The 19711-nt window shown below is 45.4% G+C and overlaps 1 protein-coding gene across 1 annotated transcript in view; it reads right to left on the reverse strand.

Moving 5' to 3' along the window:
* CHGB (chromogranin B) overlaps window positions 1-19711 on the reverse strand; it is a 56064-nt gene that overhangs the window by 18642 nt on the left and 17711 nt on the right. The window contains exon 3 of the mRNA XM_063918601.1: window positions 1608-1701. Coding sequence (XP_063774671.1) covers window positions 1608-1701 — 94 coding nt within the window. The remainder of the gene's footprint in view (window positions 1-1607; window positions 1702-19711) is intronic.

Here is a 19711-nt window from a genome sequence, read left to right on the forward strand (position 1 = left end):
CTATGTCCTAGGTCCCAACATCGGATCATGTGCGTCACTTTCGGCCAGCTGCGTAACCCATGGGGTCACGTAAGCTGGCCACCACAGATGCAACAATGAGGCCAGGAAATCTCCATCCTCCAAAGGAGCTCCTGGCCGCGACACTCCACCACAGCAACGGCGACACCGCCCCTAAACGGCATCGGACTATCCATCACTGACAGTCTGATGCGGAATTATGTCCTGCGTCTCCTTCCCATGCTGCACATGGGCAGTACAGGCACGGCACATGTGCACAGTACTGAATATCGGCTCCGTCACAGTGACAACGGGACCTGAATCAGGTCCATGGTTTGTTCCAGATACAAAGTTACTTTTTTATTTTGCTTTGCCCCCAACTGAAGTAGCAGCCCCAGAGTCACTGAACAGAAGAACTAAGAGACAAGGAACACTGGTGGTATGGGTAGTGCTAGGGGCCAAACATAAGGAAGGAGGGCCCTGCCTATGAGAGGTTACATACAGAACTAAGGGGAGGGGTGAACCGCTGGAATGCGAAATGGGGAGAAGAGCAGGTCAAGGAAGGAAAGACAATATGTGGGAGACATCAGTACAATGAATAGTAGGCCCAATGGACCAACAATAACTACATCTCTCTTGTGGATCAAGGGGGACATACCACCAAATCTATCATGGATTTTCAATGCTCATTTCCTAAGACCGTTTCACACCAGCCACACTATGGGAATGTATGGGTGTCTCACTCTCACCCTCATTTACACACCTAAACCCACCCTCAACCACTAAACTGCAGCAAGTGGTCTGCTTTGCTAGTAAATTCATATTGCTAAATCAATTCTTCTCTGTGTGAAAATGATGCAAAACAATCTAAACGTACAATTTTATGAATGCATATGCAAAGCCTGTAGAGGGCAATTCAGTTTAGAATGATATGAGGCCGTGATGTGCGAAAGCCCAAGAATTAAATATTTCCCTAAGCCTCACTATAGGGTGCGAGAAAAAAATGTGTGATGTTGTTGGTTGTGAATTGCCAGCAAAATGTCCAAAACACTGCCAACTCGCATTCATCGCTACAAACTGAGTTGCGTCTTACGAATTTTCAGTTACAGTATTTTTCACTATGCGGGTGATTCAATTAGCTCCCCCAGTTTTAGAGCTATCAAATTCACCCGCCTCTGTATTCAACTGTGGCCCATTTTTTGCCCATTTTTAAGGCATTTTCACCAATGCCTTTTCACTTCTTTTTTTTTTGTGAAAAGGCATTGCCGAAAAATGCCTCAAAAACGGCCCGCATTTTGCCGGCACAGGTGCAAAAACACGTGGAATCGCCGATCCACATGTTTTTCGCTCCTGCTGAATTTTTCGCCTAGGCGAAAAAATGTCCCTGCTATGGAATAGAGCAAATCCCCATTCACCCTAAAAAAAATTCAGAAAAGTGCATTTTTTTCACCTAGGCAAAAAACGGGCATAATTGTATTTGTGTTTTATATTCTGGCTGTTTCGGGATATCATACTGAATATGTTTATTATTATGAGTAATTTTCTTAGAAATATGCCAGCTAACGAGTGGATATTTCATTGATTACTTTAGTGTCATTTCAAATACTTACTTTTCTTAAGGATCTCTTTACATTCTGGGTCAATAGCTGGTGCATTGGGTTTAGCCAAAGCATTGGAGAGGACTTCAACAATACATCGTGTTACCTAGATATAAAGAAATAACATAACAGTTAAATAAGGTTGATACTGACATATATTAATATGAGCAGTGGGGAAGATGTAACTAGCACTGGAGAAAGAGAGAGGGGAGACGTTGCCATAGCAACCAATTAGTTTGTCATTTTATAAACTGTGCTAGACAAACGATAGCTGGAAGCTGATTGGTGTTATTGCTATTCTCCACTTTGTCTCTCTCGATGATTTGATACATCTCCCCCTTGTTTATTATACAATGAGCTTGAATCCCAATGTTTGCTTATTAAGTGTTTTATTTTGTTTGTATTTAAAGTGGAAGAAAACTACTGTATGGTTTTATTATTTACACCTCTTTTTTCCACATAAACTTTGATAGAAATAACTCCTAGGTTCAAGTAATATTCTGTGCAAAGATATTAGACACATGTCATAATACAGGCAGCTGTACTGTACTAAGAAGTACATTTACTAAGCAGTGATAAGAGCGGAGAAGTGAGCCAGTGGAGAAGTTGCCCATGGCAACCAATCAGCACTGAAGTAACATCTATAATTTGCATACTATAAAATGATACAGAGCTGCTGATTGGTTGATGGGGAAATTTCTCCACTGGCTCACTTCTCCACTCTTATCATTGCTTAGTAAATGTTCCCCTAAGCCTTGGAGAGAGATAAACTACCAACCAATCAGCTCCTGTCATTTTTCAAAGGCAGCCTGTAACATGGCAGTTAGGAGCTGCTTGGTTGGTACTTTATCTCTCTCCTCTTTATCACTCTCCAAGGCTTAGTACATCTGCCCCACTGTACCTTAAAGGAGAACTCCACCTAAAACTTAAAATGTACTTTTGGTTACAGTTCATTAAGTTACAGTAAAGTGTGAAGTTAGACGCTCCTGTGGTGCAGCCATCCTGCGATGTAGTGTGTACTCCAGAATGTTGTGTAGGTCAAGCAGTTCTTTCCTTTGCTACAGTGACAGGCTGTTTTAAACATAGGCCTAGATTGATCAAGCCTTGGAGAGTGATAAATGGCACGGTGATAAAGTACCAGCCATAACTAAACCCCTGGCAATGAGGATGACACCCAGCGCGTGAAATCCCTGAAAACGAGCATGACGCCCAGCGCATGAAACCCCTGGCAACGAGCAGATAATTGAAAAGTAATTAGAAGCTTTATTGTAGGGCATAATGTATCATGGACATTGCGGTGTGTGGCATAATATGGTGCAAGGGACATAATATGGTGCATGGGGTATTACTGTGTGGTGTTTAATATAGTGGAATCTTTTTTTTTCCTGTGGTGGCCAAAGTCTGTTTTTGCAGGGTCAAAAACGGTGTAAGGTGGTCTTTTCCTGTGAGGCCACGCCCATTTTAAGTAAAAGCATGCCCATTTTAGTGAGGTCATGCACCCTCACCTTCACTTTTTGAATGTCTATTAGGGGAGGGGAGGGGGAGGGCGGGGAGAGCACATTTTTTACTGTTTGCAGAGCTGAAATGTCTAGAAACTGCCCTGTCTGTATGAGTATGATAAGGCATTGAGATTCATATTAGATGTGCCGCTGCGCATATAGCAGGTAATTACCAGAGGAAAGCCATACTCATTTTTTGATCACACTTCTATGGGCTGCTGTTAAAATTAGGCCATGCTATCCTGCTCTGATGACTAACTGAATCTCCATGAGAGTCAGAGACATCACACAGTTGGATAGTACATTACAGTATTTGAGAACAAATTATTACAACATGAGGACAGCAAATGGTTCTGTGTGACAGCTCAGTGCGGACAGGTTGTGATTTTAGAATAAGATGCGTAAACACAAAGTTTAGTTGTCGGACAGTTGGACTTGAAAGTAGTCACACATTCTGGGCTTCTTGTAGCCATCCCCTATTTCCCTCCATAATGGAGCCCAACTTGCTGTGTTGCCTGTAAAGACAGCACAGGGCACTGCACTGTAGGTAATGACGGCTGCCTACTATGTACAGGTCACGTTTGGCTTTACACTGAAGAAGTGAACACAATTGCTGAGCTCAGTATTCTTCCCCTATTCTCTGGAATATTTCACGCATTTCATCTACCCATTTATACTCAATTAAAATGGATTTTCCATGCTGATTCGGAGATATGAATATCAGATATAGGGAAGGATTCTACACTAAATCTTAGGCTGTTAGTTATTAACCCAATACAATGATAACATTACAAATGTGCCCTCATACATTGTTGCTCAAGTCACACCACATATACCCCCTCGGTGTGGCAGGTCCCAGAAGACTCCGCAGCGCCAAGGATCTGTCTCACTCAAAATATGCATCTTATTTGTATAAATAGAACGGGGAGTGACAAAACTAAATTGCTGGATTACACTGATCAATGTGATGTGCGACATTTGTACATCTGTGTGTGACTTAATACGAACGGCTCCACTGCAGCGACACCGAATTCTGTTCTGCTACATCTGTGACTTTGTTCGTGTTTAAAACTAATTCCTGTAGAACCAGTCCAGTGGCGGTATTTACCTATTGGATGCAGGACTGCAGACCCCCCAGGTAAAATTCACCACCCCAGCTCAGTGACAGTGGGCCAGATACAGTCTGTGAGACTGGGCTGGCTTCATTGTGACTGGCAGTGACTTCCTATTGGAAGTCCTACCTGCCAGTCACAGACACTTCAAGCAGTCCCATTAGGAGTTGTTTCCTCCCTCCGGGACTGCCAGACTGGGCTGCGATAGGCAGATAGCTGGCTTCCTGTAGGAAGCCAGATCCCTGCCTCATGAACCCTAGCCGGCTTCCATGGGCTGCAGCTGATGCAGTCCATAGAAGCCGTGGTTTTGCGCATGCGCAGTACTGTCGTCGCTACTGTGCATGCGCCGGGTCCTGGCGTCTGTGAACTGTACATAGCACAGGTGCCGGGACCCTCCTACAGAGCTGCTGCTGTACCAATCTCATAAGAAAGTGCTGATGAAACAGGTGTTTAACTGCACAATAAAAAATATATGTATATAACACACAATATAAAAAATACACAATATTACATACTGTATACACTGGCCGGTATTATTCTCTAGAAATAAAACATGATATTTAAAAAGCTAAATAGCATCTCCTAGATGCTGCTGAATACGCAAGCACAAATGTTTGTGCTTCCAGTGCTGGTTATATCTGTAATACCCCTTTCAGACTAGCATAAATTTCCCGGGTTATTGCATGTGAACACGCATCAACCTGGGGTTTTGCTTAGTTTGAAAGGATCCTGAAAGAATATCCCGGATCGAGTATCCCGGCATTTCATCCCAGGTTGCTACCTGGGATGCAGTGCAGTGTCAACGGGTAAGCCAGGTCATGGCGACCCGGCGCCCGTTCTCTGCATAGGAGGAGGCAGTGCTTAGAGATGATCATCTCCAAGCGCCACCTCCTGTAGGGTCGGCAGTAACATCACCAACCCGGCAATATGCGCCCGCCACAGGTTTTGTTCCCACTCTATGGGTGTCGTGGACACCCACGAGTGGGAATAGTCCCTGCCAGTCGGCATGCCGACTGTCGGGATTTCACCTGGGTGGGATTCCCGCATCTGTATAGTCACATAACCGCATCCCAAAATAATCACATCCACAGTCACTTACTTGGAATTCACAGGCTTAGTAGATAGTAGATAAACTTTTTTAATAGGTAATTTGAACAGCTTTTTGTGCTCCTTTAGCAACTCACATACATAGGAAAACAGTTACCCTCCCGGCTGCTGGTGCAATCCAAATATTGCAGCACTTTCTGGAGAGTCCAATTTGCAGACCATGCTTTGGCGTCCGACAGCAGAGTGATGGTGCTGATTGGAGCAGACCTTGCTTCTGTGTCCCATGGAAGAGAGTGATGGTGCCGATTGGAGCAGACCTTGCTTCTGTGTCCCATGGAAGAGAGTGATGGTGCTGATTGGAGCAGACCTTGCTTCTGTGTCCCATGGAAGAGAGTGATGGTGCCGATTGGAGCAGACCTTGCTTCTGTGTCTCACGGAAGAGAGTGATGGTGCAGATTGGAGCAGATCTTGCTTCTGTGTCTCACGGAAGAGAGTGATGGTGCCGATTGGAGCAGACCTTGCTTCTTTGTCCCACGGAAGAGAGTGATGGTGCCGATTGGAGCAGACCTTGATTCTGTGTCTCATGGAAGAGAGTGATTATGCCGAGTGGAGCAGACCTTGCTTCTGTGTCCCACGGAAGAGAGTGATGGTGCTGGTTGGAGCAGACCTTGCTTCTGTGTCCCACAGAAGAGATTGATGATGCCGATTGGAGCAGACCTTGCTTCTGTGTCCCACGGAAGAGAGTGATGGTGCCGATTGTAGCAGACCTTGCTTCTGTGTCCCACGGAAGACAGTGATGGTGCCGATTGTAGCAGACCTTGCTTCTGTGTCTCACGGAAGAGAGTGATGGTGCAGATTGGAGCAGACCTTGCTTCTGTGTCTCACAGAAGAGAGTGATGGTACAGATTGGAGCAGACCTTGCTTCTGTGTCTCACGGAAGAGAGTGATGGTGCCGATTGGAGCAGACCTTGCTTCTGTGTTCCACGGAAGAGAGTGATGGTGCCGATTGGAGCAGACCTTGCTTCTGTGTTCCACGGAAGAGAGTGATGATGCTGATTGGAGCAGACCTTACTTCTGTGTCCCACGGAAGAGAGTGATGGTGTTGATTGGAGCAGACATTGCTTCTGTGTCCCACGGAAGAGAGTGATGGTGCTGGTTGGAGCAGACCTTGCTTCTGTGTCCCATGGAAGAGAGTGATGGTGTCGGTTGGAGCAGACCTTGCTTCTGTGTCCCACGGAAGAGAGTGATGATGCCGATTGGAGCAGACCTTGCTTCTGTGTCCCACGGAAGAGAGTGATGGTGCCGATTGGAGCAGACCTTGCTTCTGTGTCACAAGGAAGAGAGTGATGGTGCAGATTGGAGCAGACCTTGCTTCTGTGTCCCACGGAAGAGAGTGATGATGTTGATTGGAACAGACCTTGCTTCTGTGTCCCACGGAAGAGAGTGATGATGCTGATTGTAGCAGACCTTGCTTCTGTGTCCCATGGAAGAGAGTGATGGTGCAGATTGGAGCAGACCTTGTTTCTGTGTCACACGGAAGAGAGTGATGATGCTGATTGTAGCAGACCTTGCTTCTGTGTCCCATGGAAGAGAGTGATGATGCCGATGGGAGCAGACCTTGCTTCTGTGTCCCACAGAAGAGAGTGATGGTGCTAATTGGAGCAGACTTTGCTTCTTTGTCCCACGAAAGACAGTGATGGTGCCGATTGTAGCAGACCTTGCTTCTGTGTCCCACAGAAGAGAGTGATGGTGCTAATTGGAGCAGACTTTGCTTCTGTGTCCCACGGAAGAGAGTGATGGTGCCGATTGTAGCAGACCTTGCTTCTGTGTCCCACGGAAGACAGTGATGGTGCCGATTGTAGCAGACCTTGCTTCTGTGTCTCACGGAAGAGAGTGATGGTGCAGATTGGAGCAGACCTTGCTTCTGTGTCTCACAGAAGAGAGTGATGGTACGGATTGGAGCAGACCTTGCTTCTGTGTCTCACGGAAGAGAGTGATGGTGCCGATTGGAGCAGACCTTGCTTCTGTGTTCCACGGAAGAGAGTGATGGTGTCGATTGGAGCAGACCTTGCTTCTGTGTTCCACGGAAGAGAGTGATGATGCTGATTGGAGCAGACCTTACTTCTGTGTCCCACGGAAGAGAGTGATGGTGCCGATTGGAGCAGACCTTGCTTCTGTGTTCCACGGAAGAGAGTGATGATGCTGATTGGAGCAGACCTTACTTCTGTGTCCCACGGAAGAGAGTGATGGTGTTGATTGGAGCAGACATTGCTTCTGTGTCCCACGGAAGACAGTGATGGTGCTGGTTGGAGCAGACCTTGCTTCTGTGTCCCATGGAAGAGAGTGATGGTGTCGGTTGGAGCAGACCTTGCTTCTGTGTCCCACGGAAGAGAGTGATGATGCCGATTGGAGCAGACCTTGCTTCTGTGTCCCACGGAAGAGAGTGATGGTGCCGATTGGAGCAGACCTTGCTTTTGTGTCACAAGGAAGAGAGTGATGGTGCAGATTGGAGCAGACCTTGCTTCTGTGTCCCACGGAAGAGAGTGATGATGTTGATTGGAACAGACCTTGCTTCTGTGTCCCACGGAAGAGAGTGATGATGCTGATTGTAGCAGACCTTGCTTCTGTGTCCCATGGAAGAGAGTGATGGTGCAGATTGGAGCAGACCTTGTTTCTGTGTCACACGGAAGAGAGTGATGATGCTGATTGTAGCAGACCTTGCTTCTGTGTCCCATGGAAGAGAGTGATGATGCCGATGGGAGCAGACCTTGCTTCTGTGTCCCACAGAAGAGAGTGATGGTGCTAATTGGAGCAGACTTTGCTTCTTTGTCCCACGAAAGACAGTGATGGTGCCGATTGTAGCAGACCTTGCTTCTGTGTCCCACAGAAGAGAGTGATGGTGCTAATTGGAGCAGACTTTGCTTCTGTGTCCCACGGAAGAGAGTGATGGTGCCGATTGTAGCAGACCTTGCTTCTGTGTCCCACGGAAGACAGTGATGGTGCCGATTGTAGCAGACCTTGCTTCTGTGTCTCACGGAAGAGAGTGATGGTGCAGATTGGAGCAGACCTTGCTTCTGTGTCTCACAGAAGAGAGTGATGGTACAGATTGGAGCAGACCTTGCTTCTGTGTCTCACGGAAGAGAGTGATGGTGCCGATTGGAGCAGACCTTGCTTCTGTGTTCCACGGAAGAGAGTGATGGTGCCGATTGGAGCAGACCTTGCTTCTGTGTTCCACGGAAGAGAGTGATGATGCTGATTGGAGCAGACCTTACTTCTGTGTCCCACGGAAGAGAGTGATGGTGTTGATTGGAGCAGACATTGCTTCTGTGTCCCACGGAAGACAGTGATGGTGCTGGTTGGAGCAGACCTTGCTTCTGTGTCCCATGGAAGAGAGTGATGGTGTCGGTTGGAGCAGACCTTGCTTCTGTGTCCCACGGAAGAGAGTGATGATGCCGATTGGAGCAGACCTTGCTTCTGTGTCCCACGGAAGAGAGTGATGGTGCCAATTGGAGCAGACCTTGCTTCTGTGTCACAAGGAAGAGAGTGATGGTGCAGATTGGAGCAGACCTTGCTTCTGTGTCCCACGGAAGAGAGTGATGATGTTGATTGGAACAGACCTTGCTTCTGTGTCCCACGGAAGAGAGTGATGATGCTGATTGTAGCAGACCTTGCTTCTGTGTCCCACGGAAGACAGTGATGGTGCCGATTGTAGCAGACCTTGCTTCTGTGTCTCACGGAAGAGAGTGATGGTGCAGATTGGAGCAGACCTTGCTTCTGTGTCTCACAGAAGAGAGTGATGGTACAGATTGGAGCAGACCTTGCTTCTGTGTCTCACGGAAGAGAGTGATGGTGCCGATTGGAGCAGACCTTGCTTCTGTGTTCCACGGAAGAGAGTGATGGTGCCGATTGGAGCAGACCTTGCTTCTGTGTTCCACGGAAGAGAGTGATGATGCTGATTGGAGCAGACCTTACTTCTGTGTCCCACGGAAGAGAGTGATGGTGTTGATTGGAGCAGACATTGCTTCTGTGTCCCACGGAAGACAGTGATGGTGCTGGTTGGAGCAGACCTTGCTTCTGTGTCCCATGGAAGAGAGTGATGGTGTCGGTTGGAGCAGACCTTGCTTCTGTGTCCCACGGAAGAGAGTGATGATGCCGATTGGAGCAGACCTTGCTTCTGTGTCCCACGGAAGAGAGTGATGGTGCCAATTGGAGCAGACCTTGCTTCTGTGTCACAAGGAAGAGAGTGATGGTGCAGATTGGAGCAGACCTTGCTTCTGTGTCCCACGGAAGAGAGTGATGATGTTGATTGGAACAGACCTTGCTTCTGTGTCCCACGGAAGAGAGTGATGATGCTGATTGTAGCAGACCTTGCTTCTGTGTCCCATGGAAGAGAGTGATGGTGCAGATTGGAGCAGACCTTGTTTCTGTGTCACACGGAAGAGAGTGATGATGCTGATTGTAGCAGACCTTGCTTCTGTGTCCCATGGAAGAGAGTGATGATGCCGATGGGAGCAGACCTTGCTTCTGTGTCCCACAGAAGAGAGTGATGGTGCTAATTGGAGCAGACTTTGCTTCTTTGTCCCACGAAAGACAGTGATGGTGCCGATTGTAGCAGACCTTGCTTCTGTGTCCCATGGAAGAGAGTGATGGTGCCGATTGAAGCAGTCCTTGCTTCTTTGTCCCACGGCAGAGAGTGATGGTGCCGATTGAAGCAGTCCTTGCTTCTGTGTCCCATGGAAGAGAATGATGGTGCCGATTGTAGCAGACCTTGCTTCTGTGTCCCACGGCAAAGAGTGATGATGCCGACTGGAGCAGACTTGCTTCTGTGTCCCAAAGCAGAGGGTGATGACATCCATTGGAGCAATGTATGTACATCTATGTGTGACTGAGTAAGATGGGCTCCACTGCAGTGGCATTTTCTCACACGAGTTCTGTTGTGCTACATGCGAGACTTTGTACAACTAATTCCTGTAGCACACTGTGAGTGGTGTTTCACTGCTTCTGCGATGTAAATAGGATGCAGTGTTGAAAAAAGAAATACAGTAATCTACTCCTCTCAGGGCGTCTCAGTCCCACTGGATGTCTGGAGTTGTTTGGCATATATCCACTAGGTGGTATATTTACTAAAGGTCGATTTTTCATAGTTTTTTTTTTTAAATCAATTTCAACTCGAACATCGATCTCAACCGAAGTTGGGTTCACAGGGCTAAAACACACATTTAACAGATGATTTTTTCATATAAATTTTTAAATGTTAGTAAATGGCTTCGTTCGCCACAGGTTGTATTCCCACTAGGTTGATGGCATGGACACACCAACCGAGTAGGAATACCCAGCGTTTGTCAGGATTCCGAGCGTCGGTATTTCACTGGCTGCCGGGATTCCAGCATTGGTTTCCTTGAACGCTGGGATCCTGACAGCCGGTAGATTGAATGCATCCCCTAGGTGTATGGGGACACATTGTGATACAAGAAGAAACATTTGCAACATATGTGACATTCATTTTTTCTTAAACGGAAATAAACAAATACCAACAATAAAGCATAATTAATAACAAGGCCAAATACTCTCCGTAAAGTGCTGTGGAGTATGTGCGCGCTATATAAATAACTGGTAATAAATAAACAATAATAAGAGCACAGATCTGACCTAATCCATTTAATAATATTTGAACTCAATATTAGGATAAGTTAGATGCTGGAGGCCGGACTGTGTATTAGAAGTATGGGTCTTGTATGTACCGATAACTCTGATTTGTTTTAAAACAGTGCATCATGTAGTACAACAGAATTCATTGTAATTACCACACACAGGGACTGATTCATGTTTGTAAAGCAAAAAAAGCAAGTCATTTTGTGTCTGGAAAATACCATTATTGCCATAGAAGGGTAGCAAATACATTATATATTTTTTTCTGTGCAGGGTAAATACTGGCTGCTTTTGCATGTAGCCCACCGATGTTAGACAACTTTTTGTTTACACTGCAATTAGATTTAAGTTTAAACACATCCCACCCAAATCTAATTCTCTCTGCACATGTTACATCTGCCCCACTTCCAGTGCAGTATGGTGTTGCACAGTTGGTGGTGGTTGTTGTTGTTGTTGTTGTTGTTGTTGTTGTTGTTGTTGTTGTTGTTTTTTGCTTTGCTTACAAACACAAATCAGGCCCGCAAAACGCAATGGTCCTAATTCAGAGTCAATTTGTTAGCAGTTGGGCAAAACCATTTGCACTGCAGGGGGGGTTGGGGGAGGCTGATATAACATGTGCAGAGAGAGTTAGATTTGTGCGGGGTGTGTTCAAACTGATATCTAAATTGCAGTGTAAAAATAAAGCAGCCTGTATTTACCCTGCACAGAAAGAAAATAACCCACCCAAATCTAACTCTCTCTGCAAATGTTATATCTGCCCCCCCCCCCCTGCAGTGCACATGGTTTTGCCCAACTGCTAACAAATTTGCTGCTGCGATCAACTCTGCATTACCCCTAATGTTTGCTAATGAATATAGAGCGTGTTCTCTCCTTTTGAAACCTCCATCTGGTTGCTATGTGTTACAATACTGTACACTTATGTTATCTTTGTTACTAAGTAGCTTTGTAGGTTAATGTGTATACTATACGTATGTAGGAACCTATGATGTGCTAAGAAGCCTCACACTGAAGCTGTATATGATCACAGTGGATGTTTTAAGTCTCTGTGCGGGAAGAATGTACAAGAACATGAGTAACGGTGGATGTTTAGTGAAGAGATGATCAGCACGTCTTTTTTTCTGCAGCTGTGTCTGCAGGTTTCAATGTGCTATTAACCTGGTGCGCGACGTTCCAGTGCTCCAGCATGAAGATTGCCAGTATGTCATGTTTCTTTGAGACAAGACGGTGATATACAATAGAATATATTCCAAGCCCACACTACACTGCAATGCTGTTTTTGAAAAAGCCTGAAATTAGCTATCCATGGCGCTGCATAAAAGAGCTGCCATGCATCTCGTCCCACTTCACCATTGGGACATAATTGTTCCACAGAATGCATGCATAGAACTATGTATATTCACCTGCATGCAGAGTATACGCTTTGATGGTTGTGGTCATCATCATCAGGGTGCATTTCCACCAACCTATACTTGGTGCTGGACAAAGGCATATTAATGCTTCCGTCCAACTCTTTGTAACCTGCAATTCCGCCAACATACCCTATCTGTACTTTTTCCCACTGCAGACGAGTAGTGGAGATGCGATTCAATTGCAATTGACCCATGCATGTACACTTGGTTCTGGAGCTTGCAAAGTGTGAAAACACGCACGATACACTAAGCAAAAAGACAAAAGTTCCATTGCAGAGTAGAGCCACACCAGCTGCCAGTGAGTCCCTGCTGAGGATGTTTGGCAATGTTTGCAGTGGTAGTTGGTGTGGTTCCCCTGTCTGAATTTTGGACTGAGCTGCAGACCCAAATCTGGAGCCACCATTGCATCAGTCTTACGGTGTTCTCAAGTATACTGAGCTACCTCCAGGCAGGAGAGGGGCAAATGACACAAGCCACACATCCAAGCCTTCTGATCACAATTAGAGACCACATTTTTTCAGTTATATCAGTCAGAGAATGGTCGGTGAGAAAATCTGACCTTCCTCATCGGCTACTTAAAATCAAGCAAAAGGGAAACAGATAACAGTGGTTGGAGGGGTTGGGTACAAAATCCCGACACTCAGAAGACCAACAGCGGAATCCCGATGCTCAGAATCCTTATGGATCCCGGTAAGTATTTTAGCCCTTAACCAACCAAGCCCACAGCCTAACCCTCGCCCTAGTGCCTAACCAATACTTACTGGCATTGGGATTCTGTCAGTAGGGATTCTGCTGACGGTCTGCCAGGATTTTGACCGCATCCCATTTAGAGACAGAGAACAGGGAGCTGGCAGATATCTACCTGTTTGAGACTATAAAAGAAGTAAACTGAAGCAACACAGTTGGCCTAGGTCTCACAACAGCACCCAGTTGCTATTGAATAGGCCCAATTGATCCTATCCTCAAACATTTTATTTTGATGGACCTTTGTAAGTTTGTAGTAGATAACACTAACCAGGAGACACGGGATAGAGTCCAGCAAAGTATGCTCCCAACCTAGGTAAGTCTATTAATGGGCAGATCTAAAACGGAGTTACTAAAATGCACATATACATTGCATACTGACAATGTCATTTTGTAGGCGTGCAAAGTTCTGGGTCACTCTACAAGGCACTCCTATAGCAACAGCATCAGTGACCCTGTTGTACAGAACTGGCGAGGCATGTGTCTGGTGCTGGCAAGGTGGATTGCCACATACACATTCAGAAGGTTGGTTTCTATCCCTTTGTAGCTCTTCTGTATTAAACAGGTCATCTGTGTTCAAAGCCTCAGCAGCTTGGACATGCTTCTAAACATGTAATATGTTCCTCCAGATTCTAAACGATTTACATGCAAATAATACATTCTACAAGTCTAATTCTAAATCAATTACACTTGACAGGAACATAATTGGATCTACCCAAAGCCAGAGGTCCTATCCTGCCAGAGAAGAAGACATCCATTTACTAACTGCAGAAATCCTCACCAAAGAGGTCAATCAGCCAGTGGCAAATTCAGCTCTTATACACACTCTATAGGGAAATCAGAGTATCTACAATGATGATATTTGCTAATAAGCAAATAATAATAATATAATAATCTCATAATAATATTAATCATAATAATGAGATAAATTCTTGAGTTTTACAAGCAGATATCTTTAAATGTCCAGACCAGACCATCAGTGGTCAAAGTGGGAATCACTTTGAGGATCCCTGGAGCAAATCCCTGGCCACATTATAGTTTCAGGACTGTGAAAATGAAATATACCTAAAATGTAGCTGCTGCTATTACAAAGGCTTTGTGGTATAATTCCCAATGGCTGATGTTGGCAGTGGTTTAAAAGCAAAACATCTGGGTCGTGAGAAATAATGTTCTAATCTTTCCAGTTTATATTTCAATGCACACACTAGTTTGCTGTTGTATCTGCTGTCCGTGACTCATCCCTCCCTAGTGACTGGTGACCCTAAGGAAGATGGAATACAGCTATCTGACAGTAATTGGGACGATTTTTCATCAACCTTTTAATTAACATCAGCCTCAGATGTGTAAAGAGAAAATGTGCACGTTCAGTAATCACACTGTCATGTACAATTAGAATGTTCTCATAGATTTAATTTCTTACTACATTTACCAATATCTATTAAACATGTCATTGAGGGCTTCACAAAATCATGGCTTTATATATTACTTAAAAAGTATGAAAAAAAAAATGGGCGTTATGTGGAGATGGCTGCAATATGGGCGTAATTAGCACCAAAAGGTATGCATCATATCGTATTTAGGGGGAGATTTCTCAAATCTTGGAGAGAGATACCGTGGAGAGAGATAAAGTACTTACCAATCAGTTTCTGCCATGTCGCAGGCTGTGTTTGAATTATAACAGTTAGGAGTTGGTCCTTTGGGGGCATGTACTAAACAGTGATAAAAGTGGAGTAGTGAGCCAGTGGAGACGTTGCCCATGGCAACCAATCAGCTGCTCTGTATATGTTTAGAGTATGCAAATTATAAATGTTACGTCAATGCTGATTGGTTGCCATGGGCAACTTCTCCACTGGCTCACTTCTCCACTTTTAGCACTGTTTAGTACATGTCCCCCAAAATCTCTCTCCACTTTATCTCGCTCTAAGCTTTGATAAATCTGCCCCTTAGAGGCAGATTTAGTAACCTTTTTTTCCACACCCTTTTCACATTATTTTAGTATCACTTAGATTAAAGGGCTTTTGGAGCAGTTTTTTATGAAACACTGCTCCAAACCCTTTGATTCACTTTTTTTTAGTAACCAAGATCACATTTCCCATACTTATAATGGGAAATGTGATCTGGTCAAATTTACTTAAAAAAAAAAAATTCCGCAGTGAGCCCTGTGATAATTATTCCATCTTCACATTTTTTTTGTCTGTGATCAGCTTGTGTGTCCATTGGTCACACATAGCTGATCACACTGCCAGCTCCCTGCACAGAGAAAGCCGTGCAGGGGTATAGGATTCACAATGAGCCCTGTGATCTGTATCTAAATATGGCATAATTATCACAGGGTTAAAGGGGGATACTCACGGAGCGATATTCTAAGCCAGGCATGTCCAAACTGCGTCCCTCCAGCTTTGAGAAACTACACATCCCAGCATGCCCTGATACAAAAACTATGTCAGGGCATGCTGTGATATGTAGTTTCACAACAGCTGGAGGGCCGCAGTTTGGACATGCCTGTTCTAAGCAATCTGACTAGATTGCTTAGAATATAAGCATTATCGCTCCGTGTGCACCCCCTACAGTGAAAGCGATGCGCAGCCCTGCGCATTGCTATTGCTGCTGCTAGATTGGCCAGCAGGTGAAGTGAGCGGCCCCCCCGTCTCCCCCCGCACGCTCAGCACACATCACGCTGTGCTGAGCGGCGGGAGAGGTGTGTGCTGAGTGGTTCGCTCAGCACACATCTCTCTCACATCGGCCAGTGAGTACTGGCCTTAACTGTGGTATTTGTAAGTATATGAAATGTAATCTGGGTACTACAAAAAGAAAAGAGAATTAAAGGGTTTGGAGCAGTTTTTCATAAAAACTGCTCCAAAAGCTCTTTAATACATACAGGTGAAACTAAAATAATGTGAAAAGGGTGTGAAGGCCATTTTCACATTATTTTAGTAAAAATAATGTTAATAAATATGCCCGTTAGTGCACTCACCAGCTCCTTTGACCTCCAATATCATCACTATGCGGATGGTACCCAGATCTATCTTTCCTCCCCTGCCCTCTTCTTTCTCTCCTCAATGGTATCTCCAACTGTTTCTCTGCTATCTCTTCCTGGATGTCCCATCACTTTCTTAAACGTAAAAAGTCTAAGACGGAGATGGTCACCTTACTATGATTATTTCCAGTCATTTGTATAGTGCACACATATTCCGTAGTGCTCTACAGAGACTATTTGACCATTGACATCAGTTTCTGCCCCAGTGGTTCTCTTAGTGGGTATTGGATGACTTCCCTCTTTCCAGTCTATTGGCTGATAATGTTTTTGCACTTTCAAATATTTTTTTAGGTTTTGTATAACTATATTTTTATGGAAATGGTTTGCATGCATTGGATGGGCTATAGACATGCTCTATTCTTTCATTGTTTAGTGTTGGTAGTCTTGGCTTGAGAGGAGAGTGAGTGGGGATGACGTCTCTCCCATTGCACCGCATAGACACTAGAGATCAATCATGACCCCTAGTGTCTATGTGCCGTATCACAATGCCGTGTGGTGCGTGATGACGTCATCGCGCACCACACAGCAGTGACAGTCAGCACCGGGGGGCCACCACCAGTAACGGATCTTGCCACGGCGGCGGAGTCCTCCGGATGGCGGCGGCACCCTCCGGAAGGCGGTGCCCCGGGCAAAAGTCCCTTGTGCCCGTAGCAAGATCCGCTACTGTATGGGTGGATGAATGGGTGCTGAAAGGGTATGAATGGGGATGAATGTATGATGGTGGAGGGAGAATGAATGGGTGAGAGTTTGGAGTTAAGTATGTGTTCCTGGAGACGGAAAGGGGCAGGAGAAAGGATGTTTAGAATAAAGAGTGCCGAAAAATGTTGAATCTAGAGGAGGATTCAAAAGGTAAGGGTTTGGGTGGAAAGGGAGAGAGGAACTAATGAGGTTGTTTTTGTTATTTCCTTGTTTAAATATAATTTATGTGGTATATGTAAAAGTTTTGGTATGGTTTAATTCTTGTTCAGAACTACATATGGAACATTCTGTTACCTTATTATTTATTTGAAATTATAAAAATGTAAATATGTGGTTGCAATTTTAAATAAAAACAATCCCTGCCCCAGTGGAGCTTACAATCTAAATACCCTTGTAGGAGGGGGGCTGCCGCTACCCCCGTGCCCGGAGAGGAGAGGTGAGTATAAAGCCATGTCCCAGCACCTGCACAACGGATCTGGGAGGCCCCAGTACTGGTATCTATTATCTATTATTATCTATTGACAGCACAACTATCCTCTCCAGCCCTCCTGCCATTTCCATCTCAAAATATTTCCAAGATCAGACCCTTTCTCACACTGGATTTTACTAAGACCCTCATCCAATTACTGGTCATCTCCAGATTGGACTACTGTAACCTCCTCCTATCAGGCCTCCCAGACTACCACCTCTCTCTACTCCAATCTGTCCTCAATGTGCTTTCCGGCTCATCTTCCTCTCCATACATACTATGTCTGTTTCCCTTCTTCTACAAGCCCTACATTGGCTTCCTTTTCCTTTCAGAACCCAATTCAGGCTTCTCATACTGTTACATGTACTCACTTACAAAGCGCTCACCCATTCCATTTACTTTTCTGACCTTATCTCCCTTCACACTCTCACCCACCCTCTTCACTCCACAAATGCAGGTCGCCTATCCTGCCTACTGATAACCAAGATTTTGCACTTGCTGCTCCCAGGGCCATAACTAGATTTGTGCCAATGGTGCCTTGCCCACAGCGCAAATGCACTGAGGGAGCACCATCTGGCAGCACACCCGCACGGCTGCTATCTCTGGTACACTCACTTTTGGCTCCCATCGCCACTGCAAGGGAGCGCTGCCACCGCCAGCTTCTAGGACTGCCAGTGCCAGGATCAGATGATCCAGACCCCCTGCAGTGTCTCCGGACTCAGGAGAGATGTGATGACGCCTCTTCCAGCTGACTCCCACACTGCCCTGCGCCCTGACCTGCGCTGCAAGGAGACACTTTAGTTGGGAGAGGAGGAGAAGGCATTCCATGTCATCCGGCTCAGCCTCACACTGCAGCAGCAGCCCAGTGTAGCACAGGTACAGGATGTGGTGCAAAACTGCAAAAAATAAAAAGGGGACTCTGCCTGCCTAATGTGTAAATAGGGGGACTCTGCTGCCATAATGTGTAAAAGGGGGACTCTGCTGCCATAATTGTTAAAAATGGGGACTCTGCTGCCATAATGTGTAAAAAGGGGGTCTCTGCCTGCATAATGTGTTAAAGGGGGACTCTGCTGCCATAATGTGTAAAAATGGGGACTCTGCCTGCCATAATGTGTAAAAAGAGGAACTCTGCTGCCATAATGTGTAAAAGGAGGACTCTGCTGCCATAATGTGTAAAAAGGGGACTCTGCCTACCTAATGTGTAAAAAGGGGGACTCTGCTGCCATAATGTGTAAAAAGGGGGACTCTGCCTGCCTAATGTGTAAAAGGGGGACTCTACTACCGTAATGTGTAAAAAGGGGGACTCTGCTGCCATAATGTGTAAAAGGGAGCCCTACCTGCTGTAATGTGTAAAAGGGGACTCTATCTGCCTAATGTGTAAAAGGGGACTCTACCTAATGTACTGTGTAAAAGGGGACTCTACCTGGTGAAATGTGTAAAAGGGTGCTCTACCTGCCATACTGAGTAAAAGGGGACTCTACCTGCCATACTGAGTAAAAGGGGACTCTACCTGCCGTACTGTGTAAAAGGGGACTCTACCATGTGTAATGTGTGACAGGGGCTCTAGGCCTAATTCAGACCTGATCGCAGCAGCAAAATTTTTCTCTAATAGGCAAAACCATCTGCAGTGCAGGTGGGGCTAATATAACATGCAGAGAGAGTTAAAAAAAATATTAGCTACTAAACCGCATTCAAAATCAGATAGAGTATCAGTCTATGGTGGTCATTCCAAGTTGTTTGTTCGCTGGCAGTTTTTAGCAGCCGTGCAAATGCTATGCCGCCTCCCACTGGGAGTATATTTTAGCTTAGCAGAAGTGCGAACGAATGGATCGCAGAGCGGCGCCAAAAAATTTTTGGTGCACTTTTAGAGTAGCTCAATACCTACTCAGCGCTTGCAATGACTTCAGACTGTTAAGTTCCTGTTTTGACGTCACAAACAAGCCCTGCGTTCGGCCAGCCATGCCTTTGTTTTTCCTGGCACTCCTGCGTTTTTTCGAACACTCCCTGAAAATGGTCAGTTGACACCCAGAAACGCCCACTTCATGTCAATCACTCTGCGGCCAGCAGTGCGACTGAAAAGCTTTGCTAGACCCTGTGTGAAACTACATAGTTCGTTGTAATAGTACGTCGCGAGTGCGCATTGCGCCGCATGCGCAGAAGTGCCTTTTTTTGCCTCATCGCTGCACATCGAATGAATGCAGCTTGCGAAAAACTCGGAATGACCACCTATGGCAGTATAGTGTAGCCTTACCAATGGCAGCCGATTGATCAGAACTAGATACATCACGCGTTTTACTTGCACTACTGAAGGAAATAAGCCTGGCATTGTCACAACTACAATCCCATCATACTATGCTAGCTTACTAAAATAATTATACATGTGTGCCCTATTAACATAATTTCCATTTTATACCTACAGTTTATACTCTGTTAAAGGAACAATGGGGAACA

This window comes from Pseudophryne corroboree, chromosome 4 (assembly GCF_028390025.1).
Source record: "Pseudophryne corroboree isolate aPseCor3 chromosome 4, aPseCor3.hap2, whole genome shotgun sequence".
NCBI lineage: Eukaryota > Metazoa > Chordata > Amphibia > Anura > Myobatrachidae > Pseudophryne > Pseudophryne corroboree.